Consider the following 25,006-nt stretch of genomic DNA (forward strand, 5'->3'; position numbering starts at 1 on the left):
GTTTATTTATGTTTAGTTGTCTAACCTGACAGAACTGTGGGCTGTCGTTTTTGTTTCTTTGTTTATAGCGTTCTTAGTTTAATAAATACAAGATGAGCACTAACCACGCTGCGCCTTGGTCTACTCCCTTCAACAGCCATTACAGCTACGCCTCAAAACAAGGCCAATAATAATACCCAGTGTGCTTTATGGTTTATTTTGGATAATTTTCATATATACATGTACATTTTGGAATTGTTTGGGGTTGGTCTCTAATTGGAGGCAGATGATCTCGGTGCCTCTGATTAGAGACCCTATTTAAGTATTTTTTTTTTCATTGTGTTTATGGGTGGTGTATTTATGTTTAGTTGTCTAACCTGACAGAACTGTGGGCTGTCGTTTTTGTTTCTTTGTTTATAGCGTTCTTAGTTTAATAAATACAAGAGGAGCGCTAACCACGCTGCGCCTTGGTCTACTCCCTTCAACAGCCATTACAGCTACGCCTCAAAACAAGGCCAATAATAATACCCAGTGTGCTTTATGGTTTATTTTGGATCATTTTCATATATACATGTACATTTTGGAATTGTTTGGGGTTGGTCTCTAATTGGAGGCAGCTGATCTCGGTGTCTCTGATTAGAGGCCCTATTTAAGTAGTTTTTTTTTTCATTGTGTTTATGGGTGGTTTATTAATGTTTAGTTGTCTAACGTGACAGAACTGTGGGCTGTCATTTTTGTTTCTTTGTTTATAGCGTTCTTAGTTTAATAAATACAAGAGGAGCGCTAACCACGCTGCGCCTTGGTCTACTCCCTTCAACAGCCATTACAGCTACGCCTCAAAACAAGGCCAATAATAATACCCAGTGTGCTTTATGGTTTATTTTGGATAATTTTCATACATACATGTACATTTTGGTAATTTAGCAGACACTCTTATCCAGAGGGACTTGCTCAAGTAAGGTAGATAAACAACATATCACAGCAAGTAAAACATTTCTGTAACCGTTACTGAGAATGTTGCTATTCAGTCAGCCTACCTGCTAACGTATTCCTGCACTTTAAAACACAAAGTAAATGTATTTTAAATTAAAAATAAATAAATACAAGCATATGTAGCCTTATTTTGATACGTTGATCTTTCTATGTATTTTGTAATTGTATTATGTAATTGTTGCCATTCCCTGGCATTGACATTAACATGGTCATCCTACAACCAACCCTCTGTTATTTCTCTTTTTAGGATGGCTATGTTTAAAGATTTCTCCTTGGCTGCTAGTCTGGCCATACTCTTTCTTTGAGCCCAGGGCAACCCCAAAAGCAAGCGTGTTGACTGTTCTCTTTCGACACGCTGGTATATTTCTCCCCTCTCTGTGGTTTAGGATGACTGGTTATCTCTTAGTTGTACCTTGGGAGTCTTTTTGACCTCTTGCCCGCCCAACGTTGGGGAGTAGTGAACTACATGTAGTTCAACTAGTAATTGAACTACATTTTGCAGTAGCTTGGTGGTAGTTTAACTAAATTCAAATCTAGGTAGTGTTTTCAGTAGTTAATACATGTTTTGGCATGAGTAGCTAAGTACTGAAATTCTATTAAATATGGGTGAAGTAGCCAATCATTTCCTTTCTTTTTTGGTATCAGACATGCCTAATTCTCACTTGAAACACAGTTTTTGTATTTAATAGGCTAAATTACATATTCTGTTAACATACAGTATGACCCCAAAGTGAGACTTTTGGAGCAAAATTCCACTTGTGAAATATGTACTTAACTCATAATATCAGAGTACCTGGGTAATGTAAATAACCTTGAGATTTACAACATTTTGTAAAAAAAAAATGGACAGAAATCTAAGTCTATAGACTCACCTCGGGTGGAACGGCAGCCCAGGCAGACAGCTCTGCAGGTGAAAGATAAGACACAGATAGACACTATAAACTCCAGCAGGGAGAAAACAGCCAAAACACCTGAAATTCCCTGTGACCTACGCTTTAGACAGAGCGGAACAGGAAACAGCAGTGAACTACACTACACCACCATTTTGGAGCAATTATGAACACTTTGTGAACTTTCACAGTTTCAATGTGGACTAAAATGAATTATAAACTTTATAGCAGTTATCTACCTTGCTATTGCTTGGCGATGTCACATATAGGCATAATTTAAATGAGCCTAATAAAAAATATTCACCACTACAATATAAAAGATTATAGATGATAAATACCCCTTTATCAATAGACAAATATCTTCTGACCAATGAAAGTTAAAAAGGAATATGCATTTGGTATATACCCAGTACTGTTGACAGACATAGTATGGATTATGGTATGGATAGTCACAGTACATGATTCCAGCACTGTCTAAAGAATGGAGGACGATGCCAGTAAGAGCAGTAACCGTGGTGACAACATTTATTCCCAGGGAGCCTTTCACCTAAGGGACAGAGAGAGAGAGCAGAAAGAAGACATGGGAATGGGTTGTGGAAGAACATTTCTGAAGAATAAAATGCAATACCGAATTCACTGTGTTATTATTCCTTATCATTGTTATTACAATTCTTTAAAGGGGAAATCCACAGTCAATGCCAGTGCCCACCCCACTGCTTGTGTTTTGGGAGGAAAACAAGCAGGATGAACAAAAACATGAGGGCCTATTGTACAGTAGGTTCTATGTCTTCAAATAGAGTGGAACTCTATTCACTTAAAAGCATAAACTTTATTGAGAATAAAAAAGCTGCTACTGAGCTGATATTTGTTCAGTTTGTTGTCAGCGGCAACAGTGAGAGAGGCTGGAACTACATACTGAGAAGGAACAAGGAAGATGTTATTCAAGTCTGCGTCCTAAATGACTCCCTATTTCCTACATAGTGCACCATATGAATACTGTATCCATATGCCCTACATAGTGCACCATATGAATACTGTATCCCTATTCCCTACATATATACACTATATAGGGAATACTGTGCCATTTGGGACATAGATTTCTATAGTATGACCAAAGTTCAAATTCAAGTTGAATTACTCCCACATAGAGTCAATACAAACTGAAATGCATGAGTGTATGAATGGCATAGGTCTATCCAAATACAGATACGTTGATAAAAGTCATTAGTTAAGACAAGTCATTATTTATAAAGCATTATGTCAAATGAAATATATATATTTTTATGTCTGTGCGAGAAAAACAAAGTACAAAGCAGGAAATGCACTTTTTCTATTCTTCTATTACGTTAAACCAAAAATTATTTAAAACAGAAATTCTTACCTCCAGTGCTTTTGGATTGCCCTGCCCAGGAATCTTCTCAGCACTAAGGAGACCTTATGTCTCAGTGATGGGGAGACCATCAATTTGTCTGATCATCTGACTACTGTTTTTGTTTTCCTACCTTTTCAGGACATTCAGGTGAAATGTTAGGACATTGGGGTCCAGATAATGTAGGAAAACAAGCATACATAGACACACAAACACACTCACTCACACGTACACACATGCACACACGACTGGTAGGAACCTGTATCAATGGTTTAATCTGTTGCTGTTGAAACAAAGAGGAGGTTGCTATGATTTTAATGTTCACCATAACTTCCTGATATACTGCATTCTCTTTCATGTGTGTGTGCATGTGTGTACGTGTGAGTGAGTGTGTTTGTGTGTCTATGTATGCTTGTTTTCCTACATTATCTGGACCCCAATGTCCTAACATTTCACCCTGAGTGCTGGCATTGTTGTGATCAAATGGCCTTGCTGTCTGAAAACTCCAGTAACACTACTCCACCCTTGTAATGCTACAACACTTTAGCATTTTTTATTTCATAAGGCAACACACACAGTTAAAATGTGCCATGCATGTATACAAATAATTAACTGATTGATTGATAAATACAATCATCTTATCATCAACCACAGCTGAATCCAATGATAGACATCTTGCAATGATGGTTTTGTAAATGGATGTTCAGTCTTAATTATTGTCTAAGTTAACATCATAACATCATATCCCTGTAGGTCATCATGGATAACGTCATCATGGTGCTCCAGACAGGTGTGTACAGCCTGCAGGATGGTTTTCAGACGACGGTCCAGCACGGGGAGGTGTTGTTCAGAGAGGAGGGGGGCCACACTCTCCAGGGGATCCTGGGACAGAGACTCCCTCATGACATCACTCAGACGGAAGCCCGGGAGGGACAGGAGACGCAGACGCATGAGAGTGGAACGACGGATCCTCAGACAGAGAAAGAGATTTGGGCGAGAGAGAAGAAAAAGACAGAGAGGAGGACAAGGAGAGAAAGAGAGAGAGAAGGAAGACAAGGAGAGAGAGAAAGAGAACGAGAAGGAAGAGAGATGAGTCTCCTCTTGCACTTTTTTTCTGCTGCAGTTGTCCAGATCTTTATACAAGCTGATAGTTTTACCTGCAACACTGTCGTAATGGCACCAATATGGAGGGTTCATCCACAGAATGACGCCCAAACCTAAAAATAACATAATTTCCACAATATTACATACCGATATAACAGTTATGTATAAACTACAACAACTTCAACATATGCACTGGCGACGCATCATTTAGGGCAAGTGAGGCACAGCCCAAGCACTGTCTGGCAGATGGCCCTGTTTTGCATGTAATTCTGGCATTAATTCATGACACAATATTATATCGTATCAGTTAGCAAACAATTTAAACAAAATAACTGCTCGAGTTAATATTTTATTTATTTATTTATTTATTTATTTCACCTTTATTTAAACAGGTAGGCAAGTTGAGAACAAGTTCTCATTTACAATTGCGACCTGGCCAAGATAAAGCAAAGCAGTTTGACACATACAACAACACAGAGTTACACATGGAGTAAAACAAACATACAGCCAATAATATAGTAGAAAAATAAGTCTATATACAAAGTGAGCAAATGAGGTGAGATAAGGGAGGTAAAGGCAAAAAAGGCCATGGTGGCGAGGTAAATACAATATAGCAAGTAAAACACTGGAATGGTAGACTTGCAGTGGAAGAAAGTGCAAAGTAGAAATAGAAATAATGGGGTGCAAAGGAGCAAAAATAAATAAATGAATAAATACAGTAGAGGAAGAGGTAGTTGTTTGGGCTAAATTATAGATGGGCTATGTACAGGTGCAGTAATCTGTGAGCTGCTCTGACAGCTGGTGCTTAAAGCTAGTGAGGGAGATAAGTGTTTCCAGTTTTAGAGATTTTTGTAGTTCGTTCCAGTCATTGGCAGCAGAGAACTGGAAGGAGAAGGCATACTCAACTCCTCCATGTCATATCATTGTTTTGGTAAATTTTCTTTGAGTAAGGCAGATCCAGAATGCAGCTGTTTCAGCCTCGCTCATGTGCCTTCTGTGGAGGAGGGGCAGCCAGAGAAAGCACAGAGTGTAGGCGTTGTTGATCTTCTCTGGTTGCGCGTGATTGGCTCAGGGTGATGTCACTTACAACACCGCAGCACCTACTGGGAGAGCTCACTGATGACCAGGCAGCTTCTGCCCCTTGGGTGCTGCCATAGAGTTAAATTGGCAGTGCCCGTCCAAGAAGGCTCAAGGTCTTTTGCCACAGATAAGTCTACATCTTTTCTCCAGTGATTGGACTGACATGTGTCAACTTCATTGTTTACCACATCTTCTAGCCAGCTGAAAAGTTATCATGAATCATGTTGACTATCTCCTAGCAAATCATTTTCAAGCTATGTAGAAAATGTACAGATAAAACATTTCGGTGCTCATCAGCCACTAAACATTGAAATAAGACCACCCGTTAAAAATACAGCAAGCTGGAAAAGAAGATTCAACTGTGGTTGGTGGTGAATAGAAGCAGTGGCTAACATCTGTTAACCACTGCTTTGTTGCTTTATTCTAAAACAGAGCGTCTTGGTAAAAGGCAGACAGACACACTCAGAATGGTGTTTTGGCTGCGTTCCAATACTTTAATAATGTGGCAATATTGTAGACCCATGCTGAATTTGACTATGGGAAGTAAAGTGATCATAACTGCATGTTATAACGTTTGTGTCTGTAGTGGTTTCGATGCATATTAGCTTTTTTGATACATCCAATATTTGTATGTTAAAATCGCCACTGAACATAAGGTATTGATGGAAGGTATGGAAGGTATGGTACTCACGCCCTCCCGTTGTCTAGGTGCAGCAGGAAAGTGTCATTCCCAAACTTCTCAAAAGTCTCGTAGTGATGTCTGTCCATATTACCTATGTAGGAATTAAAGCAAAACAATAGTTTATTGCTTTCTGTCTATTCAAAATCTGTTCCACATTATCAGTGGACTTAAGCCTTGGCACATTTCTAATATGGTCATGTGGGGAAATGTTCAGAACATTTTGTCATTCTTATGGGTATTGCCTCAGTGACTCAATAAAAAAATAAAAAAATAAAGGTAGTGTGTTGAATTGTTACTGATTCAAGAATATTGGAATTACTGAAGTAGTAATAGTAGTAGAAGCTGTGTTGTTCAGTGTGCTTACTGACTCATGAGGAAGTCCAGAATGACCATGTCAATTAGATCCACCAGTCTGGTGCCTTGGCTGTATGGAGGAGTCTGTTTCACTGTGTCACAGTAATCTGGGTTCTTCTCCCATCTGAAACAGTAGCAGCTGCATGTGAGGTATGGACTCCAACACGTGTATGCTTTAGTCAAATGCACGGGTTATTCCCAGTGGGGGACAATATGATACTACTACACATTATTACATTGCACTGATTAGTTGAATTCTATCAATGCAATCCAAACTTTGAATTATACCTCCAACCCACCAGTTTGCCATTTACTGTACAGTATATAACCACTAATACAGATATATACTTCACATGGTTTCTTCACAACCCCTCCCATAGTTAGAGACCCCCAGGCAAGAACCCATTTCGGTACCCTCTACCCACGGTGCCAGTTTGGTGCGGCTGTAGGAGCGCCTCCAAGGGGACCTCCAGGAGCGTCTGGGGGCCAGGGAGATGTCGGGCAGCATGGAGGCCAGGGACACCTCCAAGACGTGGGGTCGACCACACACTGGGTTCTCTGTGGAGCAGTAGTATTCACACTGGCCGTGGAAACACAAATTACCCACTGGGGGAGGCGGACAGAGAGAGAGAGACAAGGGGTTGGGTGAATAGTACAGTAAACTGACAAAATGCAAGTAGCAGGCCTACAGTGGACAGTTTTTGCCAAACATTTGAGGTCATAACCCATCTAAAAGCATTTAGAGCTTTTTCTTGTGACCAGTCATAAACCCAGAACGAAACAGAAAGTAAACTGTAGCCCACCAGTGCAACCCAACCAACCATTTTGGAAACTCTGGACTAGCACATACTGCAAGCCACTATACACACACAAGCTTAATAACAGAGAAGGAGGGACTTTTGGTTGCTATCTGTGCTGATTGGACACACCAGGAGAGTTAGATTTGATTATGAAAGCTGATTGGACCAATCGCCACACACCAGGAGAGGTGAAGAAGGTTCTGGATAGTTTGTGGTCTGTGGTGATAGCTCTGATCTCTGTGGTTACATTGATGAGTCTACCTACCACTGGAGGGATTCTACAGAAACCTAGCACCCTGAGAGAGGACACACACACACAGATAAAGAGAGAGAGAAAAATCAGTGTTAGCGATTTAGTAGTTATTTTCTTCTCTTTCTTTTGACACACAGATTCATCTCAGATAGGAGGTCCATATTTTATTGTTTTCACCTGTCTAGGTGGAAGGCAGCAATCTCTGCGTTGTGTCTCTCAAAGTCAGAGAAGTAGAACAGGTTGAAGTCTGTCTCTGCATCTCTCTCCTGCCTGCATAAAACACACACAGAACAATGTGATTTTTTCACCTCCAAAATAAGATTACTGTGACAGAGTAAGAGTGTTATGTGACTGATACAATAAAGTTGTATTGTTGTGTTGTATTGTATAGTATCATATCGCATTGTAAATCATATCGTATATCATACCATAGTATATCGTATTGTATGCCATATTGTATTGTATATCATGTTGTTCTTTGATGAACTGCAATGTGCCTTTACTATTGTCCAGGCTCAGCTCTGTCAGCTGAGGTTGCTCTTAAATGCTGATAAGACAAAGTTAATGGTTTTCATGAAATCTTAGATGAGACCATTAAAGCCAATTTATGCTTGATCTGAAAATGTGGTCGGAGGTGGCGTATGGAGGGTGTGACACAATTGCAGACCCTCCAGAGGCATGCAGAGGTCAAATTGAGCTCTGTACTGCATTGCCGTGCGCTGCCCGAATTTTAACAATGCGGAAGGCTATATATTACTCTACATTGACATGATTGGTTGACGGTAGGTGGGGCGGGAGGTCCAGTGTAAACACAAACTTACTTCCTTGACAACAGCTCTGCTCTGCTTTACGAAGTGCAAGAAGTATAAACACCCTGACTTCTGCAGAGGCCGTGTCGCAGTAAATGCTGTATGGCCACTGCAGATGTCGGATTGACCACACAGAGCCTTTTAGACTCTTCCATGTATAGTCACTATGCAGGACAAGCAAATAGAAAGGGTATCAACTTACAAGTACTTGAGTTTCTTGTTAGATCAGTGGTTCACATCTAAACCCCACATAGAGGGTCTTGTGAAAAAGCTCAGGCTCAAATTGGGGATTTATTTTCAAAATAAGTAGTGTTTTTCTTTAAAAGTGAGAAAAATACTTATTTCCGCCACCTTCTTGCCTGTAATTAACTATGGTGATAACTTGTACATGTTTGCCCCTGTGGCATCATTACATATGCTGGACACTGCTGAGGTTTGTTACAAACTCCAAAGCCTTTCCTCATCCCTGCAAATGTTTCAGTCTTATCTTACCCTTATCCATCTTATCCAGAGCAACTTACAGTAGTGAGTGCATACATTTTCATACTAGTCCACCGTGGGAATCAAACCCACAATCCTGGCGTTGCAAGCGCCATGCTCTACCAACGGATCTACACGGACTGTACCCTCTATATGAGAGTGTGATGGCCTTCCTTAGCTCTTTGGAGACTAAGTCATTGGTAAGTTTTTATTTATAAGGCCATGCTACGACTGCTCCCATTTTACCTGTGTACATACATTGTCCAGCAGATTAATGACAATTATCGCCTATGCTCACAGGACAGTATCTCTGATGGTGCCTATTGCCTGTGGAGAGCTAGGTAAAAAAGTGTTCCAGTACTCTGCCCTCTCTACTTGGAATGAGCTACAAAATGACTTGAAACTACAGGAGTTCGTCTCCTTAAATTATTTGAAAGCTAGGGTAAAAACTATGGTGGAAAATGATTTAAGGGGCGGTCAGTTGAAACACTCCAATGTGCCTGTTAAATGTATTAGCTGATGTTTTTAAACTGTAGTGCTTTGTGATTTATGTTGTAAATGTTGACAATTTGTGTGCTGCTTTTTCGGCCAGGTCTCTCTTGCTAAATAGATGTTTAATCTCAATGAGATTAACCTGGTCAAATAAAGGTCAAATAAATAAATATCATATATCGTATCATATATCATATTGTATTGTGCATTCTAACCTCATGGGTTTAAGGAGGGCCTGTCCGTAGTTGGGGAATGACATGATCAACTTGAGCTGGGTACCCCCACTCTTCTGCACTGAAACATACATAACAGACAACGCACCAACGTCACCATAATAACACCAGCATGCAGACCCTCAGAACACACAGACATATCACTTATAGTACATTAAAACACATGAAAGTCACAGTGTCTCCACAACATTCAAAGGAAATACACCATAGGTACTGGTCATTGACTGCACTGATGGTGTTATTTTGGTAATAGTACAGTATTTCTAGTGGATTTTACATAAATGCAGTTACCCCAGTTCTCCACAGGGTGTCTTCATTACATAAAGTACAGAATGTGGCTGAACATCAAAAACTGTCTGGTATCATTAGAGGTGATTCTAGAATCTAGCGACTTTAGAGAGGAGGAGGAGTAAGAAGAAGAGGAAGATGAGGAGGAGTATATGAAACGTGGCTATGGGCCAGCCCACACACAAGCTGATTATTGCGTAATATTTTATGCTCAACACAATCTCCATACAGTATTCAAAGTGTATGTGTGTATGCATGTGTTTGTGTGTGAGCATATGTTTGTGTGTGTTTATATGCGTGGATGTGTGAGTGGGATTTTTTATGATCAGTGCAGGATTATATTGACTGACCTCAGAACAAAAAATCAGAGGAGCTGGAGATTTTGATTATCTGGCTTTCAAGTTTCTACTCTGATTGTTTCTTTAGTGTCATCCATTTGCTGATGTTCTAGTTCGGTGTAATCACTTTGTGTATTTTGCAGTTTAAAGACTTATAATTGCTTTCAGTGGATGAAGATTTTATCCTCACAGTCTATGGTTGATTGGTTAGTGTTTAAGAATTGCTTTTGACTTTTGTTTGTTTCTTTAGATTGTGTGTTTAATTATTATACTCACTCACTCACTCACTCACTCACTCACTCACTCACTCACTCACTCACTCACACACACACACACACACACACACACAAAATTCCCACTCCCCCTACCCCTTCCCCACATGCTCAAACCCATACACAGTAGCCCGGCACACAAAAAAATGCTGGGTTAAAAACAACCCTATTTGGCTTATTTGGTAAACTAGCGCTGGGTAAATATTGGACAGAACACACACTGGGTTAGTTTGACCCAGCCAGTTGGGTCACGTTAATATGGATTATACAAACATGGGTTTATTTTACCATCAGTTGTTTTTTTAACCATTAGTTGGGATGACATAGCAGCTCCATAGGTTATTTTCAGGAGGCGTGGCCTATTAGAGACATGGGTTTCAGACAATTATTTTTGGCCACCTGTAATAGCAAATGTATTTCCTGTTCATCATGTTTGTACACTGCAAATTATTATTTTTTGCACATGACATATTATAACATAAAATTCATAACATTATTATCTACATATCCCAACATTGAAATATCCATAGGGTCTTGGGAAACATTGATTAAAGTGTCAGTGTTCAACCTTAACATGAAATAACAACAAAGCAGATGAACCGGAATGACATTTACTTTCACGGGTGGCCAAAAATAACTATCTAAAAGCCACGCCCCTGCTAAGCCAATCCTCTAGTCTTCTGAGCTCACCCACTGAGTCATATCTCGATAACCCAGCACCAATAACCCATCACCCAGCACCAATAATCCAGCAGTTTTTAAAGAAAACAACCCAACTAAGTGACCCAACATTTGCAACCCAGCATGGTCAACCAAACAACCTAGCATTTTTAGAGTACTGCTACTTCCCTGTTTACATGTGATAGACAAACAAATGGATCCCAACCAAGGCTTCTGAACAGTCTCACAACAGACAGGATTTGAGGGCCATCAGACAATGTTTTACAGCCTCCCAGGGTAATCTCTTCATTCACTGTAATGCCAACTCTTTTGTGTCTCGTGTGTATGTGTGGGTTGAATGGGCCTGTGGACACAAAGCTAGGGTTAGGATTGGGGTTATGGCAAGGCTAAGGGTTGAGCCGGGGTGTGGACATGAAGCTATGGTTAGGGTTATGGCTAGTGGTCTGTATAATTCAGGAATGGCATATATTGAACAAAAATATAAACGCAACATGTAAAGTGTTGGTCCCATGTTTCATGAGCTGAAATAAAAGATCCCAGAAATGTTCCATATGCACAAAATGCTTATTCTCTCAAATGTTATGCACAAATTTGTTTACATCCCTGTTAGTGAGCATTTCTCCTTTTCCAAGATAATCCATCCACCTAAAAGGTGTGGCATATCAAGAAGCTGATTAAACAGCATGATCATTACACAGCTGCACCTTGTGCTGGGGACAATAAATGGCCACTCTAAAATGTGCAGTTTTGTCACACAACACAATGCCACAGATGTCTCAAGTTTTGAGGGAGCATGCAATTGGCATGCTGACTGCAGGAATGTCCAACAGAGCTGTTGCCTGAGAATTTTATGTTAATTTCTCTACCATAAGCCAACTCCAATGTCGTTTTAGAGAATTTTTGGAGAATTTGTGTAGCCACACCAGCCCAGGACCTCCACATCTGGCTTCTTCACCTGCAGAATCGTCTGGGACCAGCCACCCGGACATCTGATGAAACTGTGGGTTTGCACAACTGAAGAATTTCTGCACAAATTGTCAGAAACCGTCTCAGGGAAGCTCATCTGCGTGCTCATCGTCCTCACCAGGGTCTTGACCTGACCGCAGTTCGGATTCGTAACCAACTTAATTGGGCAAATGCTGACCTTTGATGGCCACTGGAACGCTGGAGAAGTGTGTTCTTCAGAGATGAATCCTGGTTTCAACTGTACCGGGCAGATGGCAGCGTATATGGCGTCGTGTGGGTGAGCGGTTTGCTGATGTCAACGTTGTGAACAGAGTGCCCTGTGGTGACGGTTGGGTTATGTTATCAGCAGGCATAAACTATGGACAACAAAAACAATTGCATTTTACTGATGGCAATTCGAATGCACGAGATACCGTGACGAGATCCTGAGGCCCATTGTCGTGCCATTCATCCGCCGCCATCACCTCATGTTTCAGCATGATAATGTACGGCCCCATGTTGGAAGGATCTGTACACAATTCCTGGTAGCTGAAAATGTCACAGTTCTTCCATGGACTGTATTCTCACCATTAAGCATGTTTGGGATGCTTTGGATCGAAGTGTACAACAGTGTATTCCAGTTCCTGCAAATATCCAGCAATTTCGCACAGCCATTGAAGAGGAGTGGGACAACGTTTCACAAGCCACAATCAACATACTGATTAACTCTATCCGAAGGAGATGTGTCACGCTGCATGAGGCAAAGGGTGGTCACACCAGATACTAATCAAAGGGCTACCCAGACCCCTCTTTTACGCTGATGCTACTCTCTGTTTATTGTCTATGCATAGTCACTTTAACTCTACCTACATGTATATATTACCTCAATTACCTCGACTAACCGGTTCACTGTAAGGTCTACACCTGTTGCAATCGGCGCATGTGACAAATAACATTTGATTTGATTTGATACTGACTGGTTTTCTGATCCACGCCTCTACCTTTTTTTAACAGATGCTTATCTGTATTCTCAGTCATGTGAAATCCATAGATTAGGGCCAAATGTATTTATTTAAATTGACTGATTTCCTTATTAGAACTGTAACTCAGTAAAATCTTTGAAATTGTTGCATGTTGCGTTGATATTTTTGTTCAGTGTAGTTTACTCCATGTCCAGTTCATGCTGATTGATTCAGAGTTGATCTCAACTCCGCTTACTAACACAGTCATCATCTTGTTTGTGGATTTTGGGCATCCCCTTGGGGTTGAAAGATAAAAGAGTACCATCACCATTTTAAGGCTAATGCATTTAACCCAACTGACTTAATAACTACAGTACTTTAGTTTGTTTAAAAGCAAGCTACAGTGGTGCCACAGGCTGTTGTACTGCAGACAGTCGTGTTTGAATTATAATATTTGTGGCTTAGTTTACTCAAAAAAGCTGGATAAATTAAGGGATACTTCGGGATTTTGATAATGAATACATAATCCTTTATGTACTTCCCCAGAGTCAAGTGAACTCCTGTATACCATTTTTAAGTCTCTATGTCCAATATGAAGGAAGTTCTAGGTAATTTTGTGCGCTAACGCTAACTAGCCTGCTAGTATCCTTCCAGTCATTGCGCTAACGCTAGCCTCAACCACCACAACCCTAACCCTAGCTTCCTGTCCACACCCCAGCTCAACATTAACCCTAGTCATAACCCAAACCCTAACCTTAGCTTCACTATGTCCACACCCCGGCTCAACCCTAACCTTAGTCTTAATCCTAATCTTAGCTACATGTCCACACCCCAGCTCAACCCTCTCACCTGCGCTGAGGATGCGTTGTGTGGCCATCTGTTGAGTCACCTCGGCAACGCTAGGGTCATTCCTGTCATACAGCTCCCAGCGAGAGATCCCAAGGTGGTACCTCAGCCAGGCAGGGTGGATGTCCGCACTTCTCGTCCAATTAGCTCGGTCATAGCCATCCTCCTCGCTGTCACTCTGCCTACATGGAAAGAGCAGGGGAAGATGGATGGGGAAACAGGCCAATTAAGCAATGGGTATCACAAATGTATGAGAAAAGTAATATGCTATGACAGAATGATATACTTTGTTGTTATCTAGAAAGCATTTTCTTCCCTCTTAAATTTTTCTACTTTGTTGTTACCAGTGGTCTTCCACTCCTCTTTCTCTCACTCACCACTCACTATCTTCACTGCTTTTGTCACTGTCCTCCTCCTCATCTTCCTCCTCACTGTCCTCTCCCTTGTTCTTTGGCTTCAACTTCAGCAGCCAATCGTCTTCCAGCAGATGTTTGCGTGGCAGGTTGTACAGCGGGTGGCTGAAGAGGGCCTCAAGCTTGGAGTGATTGCTGACCCGTTGACCACTGACCACTTTGGTGGCCATTTTGGTTTGAATCAGCTTTTTGTCCTTCTCCTTTTCATTGACAATGTTGAATGAGGCCTCCACCTTGTGGTCTATGTGGGCAGCCATTTTGGTAAAGTCTCCATTCATGCGACTTACTGGTAATTTGTGTGAGCTGCTTTGTGAGGAAAGGGAGTGAGATCTCCCCTGTTTTCCAAGGGGAATAGTTCCAGGAAAAGACAAAGAGGAGGAACAGGAGGAGGAGGGGGGGATAACGCAGGATGTTTGGAGGACGGAGAGACAGAAGAGGGCCAGGATGAGGTGGAGAGCCAGGGACAGACATGTCAATACCAAACAGACGGAATGAGAGAGACGACGCACGCCCTGCCTCGCCATGCTGGGAGAGAGTGAAAACTTAAATTTACATTTCCTCCAAATATAATCTGCTTTATAATATTCAAAACTCTGAAGAAGGCAGTTGTTGAGTCAAGAGTCATGACAGATTAACAGGCATAAAGGAGACAAAGGGAAATGTGACAGTCATAGCCGGGCAAGCAGGCGGACAGACAGACAGAAAAGACAGCCAGCCAGCTATCCAGCCAGCCAGCCAGTATTCCTGGTGCTTCAGAAAGAGACATACAGCTATCCGGCCCACCAGCCAGCTATGCAGCCAGCCAGCCAGCCAGCCACCAGACAGCCAGCCAGCTATCCAGCCAGCCAGCCAGAAACAGCCAGACAGTATTCCTGGTGCTCCAGAAACAAATCTAACAATCTCCTCTCCCCATCAAAGAACAGACACAATGTGATTCCAGTTAGCTACCCTGAGAATCAAGCACCGCTAAAGAGAATCAATATATTATTGAAGGCCCACTGCTCCAACATTCACAGTATGAAGCAGCAGCAGGATGGCTAATGTATTACTTACTTTGTTTTTTCACAATGTGCCAAGAAGTTGTGAGACTCTCTCTTCCTCTCTCTCTCTCTCTCTCTGGATCCTCAATAAATGTGACAGGGCAAAATTACACTTGTAGTACATTTTCATTTTGTCAATTTTTTTTCCCTTTCTCTCCCTGACAGACAGCTGATAGTGATCCTGTTATCTGTGTGGTCACGCTAGTTCAAACAGAACAGAGGGAGTAGCCAGGTTAGAGTGACCGGGATGGACGTTACAGTGAGGAGGGGACATTCATACACATTACCCCTTTATTTTAGGATTTGTTTTTTAGAACACCAGATACTTTCAATAGAAATACATATCGTAATGCGTAATTGGATTGAATTGTAGATGGGATTTATTACACAAGACAAACACACACCGATACAGACACACACACACTCTGACGGGTAGTCACCCACTGGCTCTCATTCTCTACTGACTGGTTCTCATTCTCTATTTTCAGCCTCATTAGTCTACAGCCTCAGCCCTCCGTCTACTGAGCTTGCATGCCAAATGGCACCCTATTCCTTATATAGTGCACTACTTTTGACCACCAGTGCCCTCCCTCCAGAAACAGACACACACACCCACACAGATGCGCGCACACACACACACACACACTCAGATTCACGTTTGTAGAGTGTTGTAGTAGTATTACTTCACAAAGCACCCATGAGCACAGACCAAATCAAATATTTGTACTCCTTCTATCCTCCTCCTCTCTTCTCTCAGCTTCATCTATCTCTCCTCAATTCCCACGCTCCCCCTTTCCTTTTACCCTCCCTCCAGCTCTCTTACCTGCTGATAAATGCATTCCTTATCTACCTCTATCCCTTTAATTCCTTCCCGCCATCCCTGATTATTTCCTGATGGGGCCAGTTTATTCCTCAGCATGCAGTACAAAGTCGTTGTTAGTGAAACACCATAGCTATGAGAGAAATTACATGCATAATGCATATCATGGTACTTGTAGGCTGTTCCCTATAGATGTTCATAGATGAATTTTAACCTGAGGTATTTTGTACCGAAAGTGTTGAGACAAAAAGAGCTAGCGTAAATATATTTATTGGTGTATGTATGCTTGTTAAATGCACTTATAATGATGATACATTAAAATAATGTTGTTGTATTCTCTCAGTGTCTCTCGATCTCTCTCCCTGGCACGCACACACACACACACACACACACACACACACACACACACACACACACACACACACACACACACACACACACACACACACACACACACACACACACACACACACACACACACACACACACACACACACATGCACACACAGAGAGAGAGAGACAGACATACAGATCAAAGCTTCAAAGACCGTCCTGTTTCCCTCAAAGCAGTTAATGTAGGTTGCTTGGAAACTACCCAGAATTCTCACCATAATTGTTTGTTACTTCAAACCAAAAAAAAGAAAGGCATGGTACAAGAACAACGTTGACCCAGTCGACTAATGTGTTGCACCTCACTGCCGTGGCAGACTTACTTATGCAGTGTTGAGACAGAGAGAGGAAGAGAGGGAGAGTGTTTCTTGTTACAGATGGTGGGTGAAGTGATGGCGTGGCCAGCAGAGAGATGAGGGTAGAGCTCTTTGATGGCAGAGTCACTGTGGGTTGCGCTGCTGGTTCAGTTACTCACTGGCTACCAATGAATATTTAATTTCAATCGAGATGAGAGAGAGAGCTGGATGGAGAGTGGGATGGAGAGCGGGAGAGCTGGATGGAGAGCTGGATGGAGAGCGGGATGGAGAGCTGGATGGTGAGCGGGATGGAGAGCTGGAGAGCGGGATGGAGAGCTGGATGGAGAGCGGGATGGAGAGCTGGATGGTGAGCGGGACGGAGAGCTGGAGAGCGGGATGGAGAGCTGGAGAGCGGGATGGAGAGCTGGATGGAGAGCTGGATGGAGAGCGGGACGGAGAGCTGGAGAGCGGGATGAGAGCTGGATGGAGAGCGGGATGGAGAGCGGGATTGAGAGCTGGATGGAGAGCGGGATGGAGAGCTGGATGGAGAGCGGGATGGAGAGCGGGATGGAGAGCTGGATGGAGAGCGGGATGGAGAGCTGGATGGAGAGCTGGATGGAGAGCGGGATGGAGAGCTGGATGGAGAGCTGGATGGAGAGCTGGATGGAGAGTGGGATGGAGAGCTGGATGGAGAGCTGGATGGAGAGCGGGATGGAGAGCTGGATGGAGAGCGGGATAGAGAGCTGGAGAGCGGGATGGAGAGCTGGAGAGTGGGATGGAGAGCGGGATGGAGAGCTGGAGAGCGGGATGGAGAGCTGGAGAGCGGGATGGAGAGCTGGAGAGCGGGATGGAGAGCGGGATGGAGAGCTGGAGAGCGGGATGGAGAGAGGGATGGAGAGCTGGAGAGCGGGATGAGGAGCGGGATGGAGAGCTGGAGAGCAGGATGGAGAGCTGGAGAGCGGGATGGAGAGCGGGATGGAGAGCTGGAGAGCGGGATGTGGAGAGAGGGATGGAGAGCTGGAGAGAGTGTGAGAGGAGAGGGAGAGCTGGAGAGAGTGAGAGGAGATGGAGAAATTAAGAGAACGTAAGAAAAAAAGAGATGGAGTGAAGGGAAATATCATGCATGGGAAATGAACAGCAAGAGGGGACACGTGGAATACCAAAACATAGTGCTGCTAACGTGTTAATGTGTCATGATAAGACTGATACAGAGATTCCACACACATAGCTACACACACGCACACAGTTAAATAATCCCTGTGTAATCCTGCATCCCTGGATTCCAACAGGACTGTCATCCTTATCCTTATCCCACCCTCATAATGCCTTTTTTCTTTAACTCCCTAACTCTTTTTCTCCATCAATCCATCCCCTCTCCCTCTTTCTGTTCCGAGGCAACAGCTTGTGGGATAGCACAGTGCTAATCCTCCCTGTCTCCCACTGGGACAATCTGTCACTGGCTATAGAGGAAGAGAGAGAGTGTGTGTAAGTCAGTGTGTCAGACTGTGTGTGTTGGTGAGAGAGAGACTGGAGGAAGTAGAGGGAAAATAGGAGGGGGAGGCCCCCACATTAAAAAACACCTACAGTTTTTTATAGAATACTACAGTACTTACTATAGAATTATATATACTGAACAAAAATATAAATGCAACATGCAACAAATTCAAATATTTTACTGAGTTTCAGTTCATATAAGAAAATCAGTAAATTGAAATAAATTCATTAGGCCGTCAAATGACTGGGCAGGAGTGCACCCACTGGGGATCCAGGCCCAGCCAATCAGAGTGAGTTTTTCCTCACAAAAGGGCTTTATTACAGACAGAAATACTCCTCAGGTCCTGGATAGGTGTGGTTACACGTGGTAGGCCGGTTGGACGTACTGCCAAATTCTCTAAAACGGTGACAGCTCTGGTGGACATTCCTGAGTCAACATGCCAACTGTAAAACTTGAGACATCTGTGGCATTGTGTTGTGTGACAAAACTGCACATTTTAGAGTGGCCTATTATTGTCCCCAGCACAAGGTGCACCTGTGTAATGAGCATGCTGTTTAATCAGCTTCGTGATATGCCACCTGTCAGATGGATGGATTATCTTGGCAAAGGAGACATTTGCACTAATAGGGATATAACCAAATTTGAGAGAAATTTGTGCATATAGAAAATGTCTGGGATTTTTTATTTCAGCTCGTGAAACATGGGACCAACACTTTACATGTTGCGTTAATATATTTTTGTGTAGTAAACTGTAGTATACTTTAAAATAATATATTAAAAATAATAGTATCCCTCGATGTGTAGTACTTACTATAGACTTTTGTAGTATACTAGAGAATACTATAATAAATACAACAGTATTATCCAAAGAAAAAAAACACTGTAGTAAATACTACAGTAATGTCTGCAAAAACACTACAGTGAATACTGTAATATTTATACCATAGTATACTATAGTATTTTTTCATGTGGGGGGATAGAGATGGAGAAAGGCAAGGGAGCAAATTAGAGAAAGCAGAGGCAGAATGAAGACCTGAACGGGAAAGAGAGAAAGAAAAACAATATTATTTTGGTCCAGCTGAATAGACAGACAGAGGGAGAAATGAGACTAAGGCAGAGAGAGCAACAAATAAAAAGGAAGACATGAGGGAAACGGATGACTCAGGGAGAGAGAGCGAGAGAGACTAGAGGGTTCTGGGAATCTAGCATGATTTAGAAGAGGAAAAGAGAGCAAGATTTAAAACCACTCTTACTGCTTGCACCCAATAACAGTTCTGAGACGGAATATGGAGCAGTATGTCATTCGTTCTCTAGTCTAGGTGATAGGACGCACGTAGCTTCACTCACATCCATAGAAACAAAAATTTCAGGGTCAGTGCTGTGCTCACACACAACCTGCACTTTATATTTACATTTTAGTCATTTAGCAGATGCTCTTATCCAGAGGGACTTACATGAGCAATTGGGGTAAAGTGCCTTGCTATATAGAACTATTATTATTATTTTTATTTTTTTATTCACCTTTATTTAACCAGGTAGGCAAGTTGAGAACAAGTTCTCATTTACAATTGCGACCTGGCCAAGATAAAGCAAAGCAGTTCGACACATACAACAACACAGAGTTACACATGGAGTAAAACAAACATACAGTCAATAATACAGTAGAAAAATAAGTCTATATACAATGTGAGCAAATGAGGTGAAATAAGGGAAGTAAAGGCAAAAAAGGCCAAGGTGGCAAAGTAAATATAATATAGCAAGTAAAACACTGTAATGGTAGATTTGTAGTGGAAGAAAGTGCAAAGTAGAAATATGAAATAATGGGGTGCAAAGGAGCAAAATAAATAAATAAATAAATACAGTAGGGGAAGCGGTAGTTGTATGGGCTAAATTATAGATGGGCTATGTACAGGTGCAGTGATCTGTGAGCTGTTCTGACAGCTGGTGCTTAAAGCTAGTGAGGGAGATAAGTGTTTCCAATTTCAGAGATTTTTGTAGTTCGTTCCAGTCATTGGCAGCAGAGAACTGGAAGGAGACGGCCAAAGGAGGAATTGGCTTTGGAGGTGACCAGCGATATATACCTGCTGGAGCGCGTGCTACATGTGGGTGCTGCTATGGTGACCAGTGAGCGGAGATAAGGGGGGACTTTACCTAGCAGGGTCTTGTAGATGACCTGGAGCCAGTGGGTTTGGCGACGAGTATGAAGCAAGGGCCAGCCAACGAGAGCGTACAGGTCGCAGTGGTGGGTAGTATATGGGGCATTGGTGACAAAACGGATGGCACTGTGATAGACTGCATCCACTTGATTGGGTAGGGTATTGGAGGCTATTTTGTAAATGACATCGCCGAAGTCGAGGATCGTAGGATGGTCAGTTTTATGAGGGTATGTTTGGCAGCATGAGTGAAGGATGCTTTGTTGTGAAATAGGAAGCCAATTCTAGATTTAACTTTGGATTGGAGATGTTTGATGTGAGTCTGGAAGGAGAGCTTACAGTCTAACCAGACACCTAGGTATTTGTAGTTGTCCACGTATTCTAAGTCAGAGCCGTCCAGGGTAGTGATGCTGGACGGGCGGGCAGGTGCAGGCAGCGATCGGTTGAAGAGCATGCATTTAGTTTTACTTGTATTTAAGAGCAATTGGAGGCCACTATATACTTCAGAACTTGGCCTATAGATAAGAAGGACCACCAAGGTCCTAGCAGTAAATTGCCTTCTCTAATATGAAACTATTACATCAAAGGGCAGATTGCTCTGTTGGTTGTCGCGTTTTAAAGGGCGGGTTGCCCTCGGTTATAGTGTTAGCATGGTGGCTAATTAAAAGGGAACTCTGTAGGGTTGTGGTTTTTCCTAGACCTCCAGCAGCCTCCCTTTTCCCCCTAGTCCACAACAGGGGTGTATCCAATAGCGCATAGCATAGCCAAATGTTTTGCAACGGAAAAACCAAAACAGTGTTTCTTACTGGACCAATTCAGGTAGGTCCCTCCTCATTTCATCCCGTTTGCTTCATAGTGAATAGACACTAGGGACATACTGTATATATAAATCCCCGGTCCACGTTCTTTCAACAAACAACACCCACAATCGGAAGATTTGAAAAAACTAAAACATTTTTATCACTTTCAGAAATAATTTCATGTGCAATGAATTTATGAATTTACGCAAACACACAGTGTTGAAGTGAAAACAACAATACAATGCATCGGTGTTATGGTACCTGGTTGCATCCACGGTTGACAACATAAAGGTTTCTATGTGGCATTGAGACTGTATGCCTAGTTGATATTCATTGAAATGGAATGCCTAGGCCTAGGGAGTCAGAATAGCTCATGTAATATCATCAGTTGTGATACAAATTCAGAACAACAACGACACCTATCCATGACCATCTTATAACATTGGCGTGACAGAAAATAACTATTATTTCAACAATAAGCTCTTTCATAAAAAGCCCATGATGATCATTTACAAAATCAGATTCCATCTTCACATTCAAATTCAAGTATTTAATGTACATTGAGAGGATATAAAAGTCCCTGTGATATCTTATCAGTTATAGGAGGAGTAGAGACACAGACAAGGGTGACATATGGAACTCATGTCTGAAAGGTGAAGACTAAAGGTATACTACTATAGAAGGAGATAAAAAATTATCTATAGAGAGGATTGGAGAAACAGAGACAGTGTGAATTGAGAGCAATAAGAGAGACTGAGAGAGTGTGTGTTTCTGTGTGTAAGGATGTTTTTCAGCAGATGGCATGGCAGCCCACCGAGACGAGTGGGCCAACGTACAGGCGGAGTGGAGGAAAGACACAGAGCTGGATGCATTTTTTTCAAAGGTGAGCATGAGAAGATGTTGATGAGAACACACACACCGCCTCGAGTTAAAGAAGTAGAGCAGAAAGTAATAGGGAAAAAGAGTGCAAGTGTTTCAGTCCCACTGAATTCCATCAGTAGGATAGTAGGAGACAGCAGACTCCTTCATGCAGTGAACTCACTGCTCTGTAGAAATGATCACATTCGTATACAGATAAAACTTGGTCATTTTCATACTGTTTGGGCACACACAAGGCAAGAGTGTGACATGCTGATATTGAATACAATATATCAAGAATGACTTAGCCTAATCAATCAATGATGTATGGGACATCACACACACACACACACACACACACACACACACACACACACACACACACACACACACACACACACACACACACACACACACACACACACACACACACACACACACACACACACACACACACACACACACACACACACACACACACACACACACACACACACTCCCTTCCCACCACACATACATGATCAGTAAATAACAAAGAAAAATACTGCAAAGCTCAGAGATGGGTGAATCATCCAGGATGTGTATATAAATATATAAGCACGCTCATTAGGTAGAGACAGACTGGATGGGAGGGGTGTGTGTGTGCCTGTGTGTTTGTGCTAAGCACACTTCCACACACACACAGCCAGGCTGCCTCCAAAGAACATGTAGAGCAAGTTCTTGACCTCGTGTGTCACCTCGAAGCCAAAGCCCTCACCAATCACCACGTGCCACGAGCTGCCAAACTTTTTATCCATCGACTCTTTGATCATCTTCGCCGCATTCTGAAACAGAAAGAGAGAGGTTAGAGAAGATACAGAAACCAAACCAAATCCCTGGCTCCTATCCGTAAGCCCTTGTCAACACCGCCTTGTGGATTTGAGAGTAAAGGATAGAAGTCAGCAATATGGCTGAAACTGAACACTTATCCATAACAAGCATAGATAGGGATGAGGGATCCATTTGGAATTGGGCCTATGAGAGAGGAGAGGAAGTGATGGAGGGGGTAAAATACAGAGTGGAGGAGAGAGAGAAAGAAGGAGAGAAAGACAGAGGAAGAGAGAAACAACCAGTTTTCTAGTCCAGATGGACACACAGGTTTGCTGAAATGAGTGGTGAGGCAGGCTGACACAATGCCAGACTGGCTGAGTGGGTGGATTACATACAGGCCTGGTTTTAAAAAGTGACTGGGTCAGGTGAATGGGTAGATTAAAGCAATAGTGAGTGTGCTGTAATAATCAAGCTGCACTTCGCACAGTGTACAGACAGACAGACAGACAGACAGACAGACAGACAGACAGACAGACAGACAGACAGACAGACAGACAGACAGACAGACAGACCTCATTATTGGTGGCAAACTTCTCACAGGCTGTGACACACAGTTCCATCGTTTCCACTCTCATCTCCTCTGGCATGTCTGTGTGCTGTGAAGAAATCAGAACAATTCATTACAACACTCACCATTTACTCCACGAAACCGACGGTCACATAGCCTCTACTTGTGAACCACATATGTGTCACAGCAGCGAAACGATCTGTCTCACCCTGATGAGTGGGAAGCTGTGGAGCCTCTTGTAATCGGCCTCCTCCTTCTTGCTCTCTGTTGTCTCTGCCATTCCCTTCTCCTTCTGGAGAGAAAACACACTCACATTTGAATGGAAGCATAGCCTTTTTGTTTATTTGGCACGTTAAAATGTTACCTATATGTTGCCACAATGTTTGTCAAGTACTACAGTAGGTATGAGCAAAGGAGGCTGAACTAAAGAGACCCTCCTAGTCCTGCTCACTTCGTATTTGTTTACTTCTACCCATGACAACACAAGCAATGAATGTAGTGACTACAGGGTTGGTCACTATGGCCAGGAAAGTGACATGCATGAATGACATTGTCATGCATATTTAGGCAATTATCAAAAAGGGGTGAAAGGTATCCAGAGTTGACTAGCTAACGTTAGCTAGCTAGTAACGTTAGTCTTTATACGTGTAACGTTAGGTATGACTTTGACAGGTAGCTACCTAACTAGACATCTTACTAAAGAATCTGCCTACAGTAACGTTAGCTAGTTACTGTAGCTAGTTATCTTGTGGCTTGTGTAGGTTGTTGTCTTGCCTTCTCACTAACGTTATCTTAGTTGCAATGCAACCAACGCTGCAAGTTAATGAAAGAGTTGCAAACATTGCACGCCGTTATGAGACTTTCTTCTTTGAATTCTACTTGATTATGGATAGCAAGTTAACTAAATAGCTAGCTACTTACCTCTGGCTAGTTTATCACGACAAGCTATGTCCATTTATTGTTGATATGGAAACATGTCGGCCATAGCAACCGCTTCTTTCGTACCAGACTCTCCTTCTTCTTCTTGTGCGTTTCTGGCAGACTAGACTCTGTCTTGCGTATTGCTACCTTTCTCAGGTCGGAGTGCGAATTACACATTTAAATATTGAATAGCCTCACACCCATAGCAGGCCGATGGAATAGAGAAACGACAACAGCTTCCTTGATATTTCGCTCTGCCTCTCATTTAAACCCAATTCACATTAAAAAAAGTGATCCTAACCTCAGCATACCGCCTGCAACAGGACATGGTACTCTACCTCCCCACAACTCACATTTCCCATCTGGGTGTTTTCCCACAAACAATGGCCCAACCTCAGCCTTGTCAACAGAACCCCATCCCTCCTTTCATTCCCCATGTATACCTACTGACCCTACTCACAGAATTCTGGATAGAGAAAAAATGCCTTCCCTGCTGCTCTCTATCCCACTCATGTTGCCACTCCTGGGTCAACCCCTCTGCTATGATGATCCTACATTCCACTCCCCCTAATAGGACCACCACATCTACATC

General features: G+C 42.4%; 2 protein-coding genes across 2 annotated transcripts; both read right to left on the bottom strand.

Annotated features, from left to right (window-relative positions):
* Positions 1-3,756: 3,756 nt before the first annotated feature.
* Positions 3,757-15,595, bottom strand: LOC115196223 (extracellular serine/threonine protein kinase FAM20C-like). The gene is made up of 11 exons (XM_029756855.1): positions 15,317-15,595; positions 14,228-14,788; positions 13,854-14,032; positions 9,501-9,579; positions 7,682-7,774; positions 7,432-7,547; positions 6,877-7,057; positions 6,466-6,575; positions 6,107-6,188; positions 4,389-4,448; positions 3,757-4,201 (listed from the first exon to the last, which is right to left on the bottom strand). The coding sequence occupies exons 2-11, from the start codon at positions 14,785-14,787 to the stop codon at positions 3,952-3,954; spliced, it is 1,710 nt and encodes a 569-aa protein (XP_029612715.1). The 5' UTR covers position 14,788; positions 15,317-15,595; the 3' UTR covers positions 3,757-3,951.
* A 5,798-nt stretch (positions 15,596-21,393) lies between these two features.
* LOC115196233 (dynein light chain 4, axonemal) lies at positions 21,394-24,519 on the bottom strand. The gene is made up of 4 exons (XM_029756864.1): positions 24,415-24,519; positions 23,702-23,785; positions 23,498-23,581; positions 21,394-22,939 (listed from the first exon to the last, which is right to left on the bottom strand). Exons 2-4 carry the CDS (start codon positions 23,771-23,773, stop codon positions 22,775-22,777), a joined length of 321 nt encoding a protein of 106 aa, XP_029612724.1. The 5' UTR covers positions 23,774-23,785; positions 24,415-24,519; the 3' UTR covers positions 21,394-22,774.
* Between the last annotated feature and the right edge of the window lie 487 nt (positions 24,520-25,006).

Source organism: Salmo trutta, chromosome 1 (genome assembly GCF_901001165.1).
Source record: "Salmo trutta chromosome 1, fSalTru1.1, whole genome shotgun sequence".
NCBI classification, from domain to species: Eukaryota; Metazoa; Chordata; class Actinopteri; order Salmoniformes; family Salmonidae; genus Salmo; species Salmo trutta.